The 6,056-nt window shown below is 35.3% G+C and overlaps 1 protein-coding gene across 3 annotated transcripts; it reads left to right on the top strand.

The window, feature by feature from the left end:
* Positions 1–1,609: 1,609 nt before the first annotated feature.
* On the top strand, positions 1,610–5,721 carry LOC149690166 (tonsoku-like protein). Of its 3 annotated transcripts, none has more exons than XM_089869694.1 (2): positions 1,610–1,666; positions 1,817–5,721. In XM_089869694.1, the coding sequence occupies exon 2, from the start codon at positions 1,838–1,840 to the stop codon at positions 5,693–5,695; it is 3,858 nt and encodes a 1,285-aa protein (XP_089725820.1). In that variant the 5' UTR covers positions 1,610–1,666; positions 1,817–1,837; the 3' UTR covers positions 5,696–5,721. The 3 variants fall into 3 exon arrangements, with proteins under 3 accessions (XP_089725820.1, XP_089725819.1, XP_089725818.1); XM_089869693.1 differs by having other exon boundaries at positions 1,622–1,727; XM_089869692.1 differs by having other exon boundaries at positions 1,645–1,758.
* Positions 5,722–6,056: the final 335 nt, after the last annotated feature.

The following is a 6,056-nucleotide window of genomic DNA, read 5'->3' as shown; positions in this document are numbered from 1 at the left end:
ACTTTGGGCTTTATTTTCGTGTCTGAAATGAAGAGGCATCAACGGATCAGAGTGAGCCGAAAGTTAAATACACTATTAAATAATCACGTTAAGATATTATAATAGAAGAAAAGATCATGGTGGCAATTAGAATAGTAAAAGGGCTAATGGTAAACGGGTAGTAGCTACAGACTTCTTATTCTCTTTATAGTGCGCATTGACTATTAGTGCGTCTAGCTACAATTTAGCTTTGGTGTTATTTAACGTTAACATTCATGTTGGCAAACTAAGAATATTGTTGAGGTGAGACGAGACGATAGTGTTTACACTGCAAACCAGTTGTGAATGTAGCTATCAGAATATACGGTAAACAGCTGAAGCGAAGACTTCATTTCCTGATCTTTTCCCCATTGACTGATATCCATGTGTCCAAGATTTATCCTTATTGGATGTAAAATGTCGTCTGCTTTACTGTATTATTCGCTATGCTTGGAATACTGCTTCAATATTTCGTAAATTTTTACTTCAAAAAAGAGAAATAATTCCATATCTAGGTAAATAAGTTTCTAGTAGTAGACCTCTTGACTCGGAGAGGTAATATTTTGGTTTTCCCAACTTGTTATGACATAAATGTGTTTAAAATCGAAATGCCTTACTGAAGGCTACAGTGAAATATCCATGAAGCGTAAGCTTTTATTATAAATCCATGATTAAATCGCTATCATTGACAGTACTAAAATACTAATACCATGGACAAAGGATGCGCGTAAGGAAATTTGACTTAACACTAGAGGATAGACAACTCCCTCTCTTCGACGGCAGGATATTCAACATATACTCTGTTCCAGCTTCGTTTGTCAGCACGCACAAATCTAGGCAACCAATAAAGTAGCTTTGCGCGTTCTGACAAGAGACAAAAGAAAAACTGATTTTCTGGATTAAAAATCTCGAGATTTTAGATACTGGAAATCAGTATTTTTTTGTCTCTTGTCAGAACGCGCAAACCTACGTTATAATTTACCGCTAAGCTGCTCCAACCTAGAGACCTGGGTTTGCGCGTGCTGACAACCAAAGCCGGAACAGAGTATATAACGAATAAGCTGCCGTCGGAGAGAGGGAGTTGACTATCCTGTAGCGCCAAAACAAATTTCTTCACGCGCATTCTTTATCTATGATAATACTTATAAGGAATCGAACAGTGATTAGTGATTACACCCACGAAAACTTTTAAAAAGAACGCTAAGTTATGAGGGTCGTTCATCTTATTGGACTAAAATAAAACCTTTTAGCTATCCAGTACTGGCATCTCAACTTACATCCTCCTTGTCCGCATTACTATATTCGATTGCACAGCACTCTCCCAGCGACATACATTGCTTAGATCCATTTAAGTAATGATTATATTAAAAAAATAGCTGCTCTAACCGTTTTATCCGGTTTCAATTTAGTTGATATATAATCACGGCTTTCTTCAGAACCGGTGTCAAAGGTAAAGATTGACGTTTAAGTTAGATTGTATGATTACATTGTACAATACTACTGTAGCAGACGACTATGGAGGGTACGTTTCACGTTCACTACTCCAGTTGCAATACTCCTAGCTTCTTTAAGGGAGTATGAAATCGTCTGCTCTCCATTAATCAGGATTTTGGCGGGAAGCCATGATTTCGTTTGATTGTTTACGTTTGTTAGTACGAGTTATATTGGTTTTTTTTGAATAATTTAAATTAATCTTTGACGTTAATAAGGTTCGAAAGTTAACTACTGCATGTTTTAAACGTAGGGAATATTTTTCATCCCCAAATCCACTTCATTAACAATTATTTAATGGTTTTAGTTCACCAGACACACCACAAGTATGGAAAGTAACTTGAACTTACACCAATTGTTAAAAGAAAAACGAAAAGCCATATCTAAAGGTAAATGGCTGGATATCTCAAGAATATGCAACGAATTAGGCACCCATTACTCAAATGTGGGGAAATACGATGACGCTTGCGATGAGCACAAAGAAGAACTCTTCGCTGCGGAACAGTTAAATGATTCTGAATCAATTGCCTTAGCTCATAGACTCTTAGGGGAGAATCTAATCCAAATTGGCAAGCATCAAGAGGCGTTAAATCACCACAAACTATATTTAAACCTCGCAATAACTGAATTGAACAGCAAAATCGAGGAACAGAGAGCGTGGGCTACTTTGGGGCGTACCTATTACACTGCTTTTACATCCTCCGAATCTGATATAGATCTACCAAAAGAAAAAATACTTAAAAAGGCAGAGAACGCTTATTACCGTGCTGCCGAGTTAGCCGACGCCTTACATTCTAATAACGAATTAAATGATAAAGAACACGGAGAAATGAAAGCGAGAATATCATTAAATTTAGGTCTTATCTATGAAAAACACGGGGAATATAACAAATGTTACGAATGCATGAAAAGCGCAATATTCCTGTGTAATAAATTTGGTTTAAAAGACGATCTACATCGTTGCCAATTTTCCTTAACTGGAATTTATCAAAATGGTGGATTAATCAAAGAAGCGTTGGATCAAATTAACGAAGCGATAAAATCCGCCGATGCATTAAAATCAGATTTATTGCTTTACGATTGCTTTACTGTTAAATCAAAGCTTTTAATTAGCGAGAATGATTATAATGGTGCAAAGATATTTGCTAAAAAAGCATTTAAATGCGCGCCTGAAGGTAATAAAGAAGAAGCGAGCGAATTCTATAAAGCCATGACAGGTTTAAAACAATTAAATGATAAAGAAGAATCCGGTTGCGATAATAGAGCAAAGAATTTAGAGAAATTAGCCGATGGATTAGCGTATATTGGCTTGTATAAAAAGGCGATTGAGAAATATCGCGATATTATAGATTCATGTGAGGCGGAAAATATTTCGTCAATTTATTATTCAATCGCGGAAACTTATCTAGATGACGGAGAAAATGAACTTGCAATTGAATTCTTCAATAAAGAAATTGAATTAAACAAATCGTCACCAAAGGAGCAAATTAATACTTTATTACGCATTGCGAATGTTTACGAGAAAATGGGAAATCATACGGAAGCTCTGAATACGTATGAAATTGCTAAAAGTATCGGGGTGATTAATGATGACAAAAATATGCAAATACAAGTCTTAAAAGAGCTTAAATTCTACATGGAGTCAAATAAACATCCGGATTTAGATGCAGTAACGGATGAACTTGACGAGCTTAAAGAAAATATTAATTTACAAGATTCAGAGGAGATGTTGTTAGATGTCGATATAAAACCTGGACCATTTAGTGACGTAGTAATCAGCGATACTAGCGATGACGAATGTAATAATACTACAATTACTACGGCGAGACCAAAAAGAAATCCAACCAGCAGATTTAGGCCAAATGAAAAAGGGGAATTTCCATTACATCGAGCTTGCATCGCTGGAAACTTAAAACAAGTCCAGAACTTAATTGAAAAGGGACATCCGATTAACGTTCGGGATAACTGTGGTTGGCTTCCAATTCATGAAGCTTGCAATCACGGATTTCCTGAAATTGTAGAGCATTTAATTGAAAAAGGAGCGTGGATAAATGACGCTGGTGGTCAAGGGTGTGGAGGTGTAACGCCATTACATGACGCTGCTGTTGGAGGCAATTTTGACGTTATTGAGGTACTCTTACGTCACGGAGCCTCGGTAACGAGTAGAGATAAAGAGGGTCAGACGCCGTTGGATGTTTTGAATCAATGGAAAGATGATAATGATGATGCCTCTATAGAGGAATTATCAAGATTTGAACAAATTCAGCAAGAAATACGTCATAAAATGATACAATACGGATTAAATCCAGATATTTCTACGAAGGACACGGGGAATAAGAAACGCAAACATGAAGACTCTGCCAAAACGAGTGGTTGGGTCAGCGACGAATCAGAAACAAACGTCCCTGTCATATTAGATGACGAAGAACTGGCTTTAATTAACCCAGATATAGATGATTGCAGAATGAATCCCATCTTGGATAACGATTTAACCACAGATTACAACGACCCCAACCAAGCAAGACGGGAATACCAATCTGCAATATCAAACATTCGCAAACGATCCAAAATAGACACTGGACCAGAAAAGACATTTAAACCCATTGGGCCACTAATCAATGAAAACGAACAAATCACAGAAGACGTTGATTGGCTTAGTGGTGATAATAGCTCAAGTAGTTTTAGTAATAAACCATCTAAGCGCAAACGACAAACAAAATTGAACTTTTCCGTCGAAAAGGGACCTAATAAACTATCGCGAAGTTCCTCGTCAAGTATTATTAGGAATTATAGGAATGATTCCCCGATTATTTTCGATGATCATGACTTCGTAACCGAAAATCTATCGTCAAAACCTCCATTGAATAGTGTCAAAGTCAAAATAAAGGATAAGGTTTTCATTATTCCGATACAGAACTTTGACGAAACATTCCAATGGTTAGCTGAAGAGGCCGCTGAAAGATTCGATACCCAAACTGGGATGAAGCCAGTTTTAATCCTACAAAGAATAGACGATAAAGCTACTTTTTCAGCAATGGATAAAATTGGGTCAATGCTACAAAATGGTAGTGTTATTGAAGGAGTTATACAAGCTTGGAATCAACCTAAATTATTTCAACGTTACGCCAAAAATTGCGAACAGTTTAATTGTAAAGTTTCTTCTAATCTTTACGAGCAACTAAAAACGGTTGAAGATTCAAGGATTATATCCTTAGAAAATATCAGCTCTGATTTTCAGATTCATCCACTTTTGAAAGCAACTAGTCACCAGTACTCGTTAAGATCCCTTCTATTTTCATCTATCGACTTATCCAGTGAAGAAAATTTAAAATTACTATGCCATACATTGGCGACAGTCCCGAATTTAATTCAACTTAAATTAAATTGTTGCGGGCTTAATTCCGCATTCTTTACTCAATTAAACGAAACCCTAAATGAAGATTTAAATATAGAAGAAATTAACTTAGATTACAATAATTTTGATAGTTTAAACGAGGTTACCGGAAACGTCGTTAAAGTTTTAAACAAAACTAAAAATCTGCAATGTCTGTCGATGAAACACTGCTTTTTAAATTGCGGATTTTTAAAATCCCGTGAAGTTCAAAATGTTATAAGTTCCCTAAGATTAAATTCTTTTAATATTTGCGGGAATGTGCTTGGATTAAATGGGGTAAAAGATTATCTAAACGTATTATCCGAAGACAAATTAATTTCTTTAGATTTAAGTCTAACGGTTGGTGAAACTGGCATAAGTCAAATTTTAAACAATCATTTTTTTCAACCCAATCATACGATTAAAACTTTAAAATTAAAATCATGTTACATTAACGAGCAGGATTTAAGATTGTTATCTAAATGCGTCCAACGATTTTCGCAATTGAACGAAATAAACCTTAGTAACAACTCATCTCTTAGCATTAATTCAATTTCAAGTTTCATCCAAGAATGCAAAGATGCTCAAGTTCCTATTGTAACTTTAAATTTGGAAGGGACAATTTTAATAACCGAAGATAATTTAGAGTGGTTTGTAAATATATTAGAATTAAAATTGTTGAGAAATATTTTTGTTACTATAAATCCAAGAAGTGATATTGAAAAGATATGTAAAGGTAAATGGGAAAATATTTGGGCTGAAAAGGCCGTATGTAAAAGGTATTTCAGTGCCTTGAGATTTTTATCCTTGTGAGAAATAAAGAGTTATATTGATTAGAATGTTATTTAATTATCCGATACTAAACGTCTTAAAAAGGTATTTTCTATTTTAATAATGCAACAAATAAATTTCCAAGTAGCTTTCTTTGTGAAATTTTAATGGAGCTTGATTAAAATGCATGCCTACAACCGCAGGGCCATATCCTATACACGAGCAGCCCAAACATCTAATTTGAGAAAAATCGTTTTAAATCCTTTTAAAAAATTTACTACCAGGAATACATACAGATAATAGGAATCACCTTGCCCCCTTATCTCCAACGTTAATTTCTAAGCGGGTGTTGTGGGCAGGGCTTTAGTTCTATCCATCACACCTCATAATTCTAACGAATTTC

This window comes from Phalangium opilio, unplaced genomic scaffold (assembly GCF_054372755.1).
Source record: "Phalangium opilio isolate 3A_F unplaced genomic scaffold, DU_Popi_V2 ptg000031l_1, whole genome shotgun sequence".
Classification (NCBI taxonomy): Eukaryota; Metazoa; Arthropoda; class Arachnida; order Opiliones; family Phalangiidae; genus Phalangium; species Phalangium opilio.
This window is presented reverse-complemented; position numbering and strand designations above follow the sequence as displayed.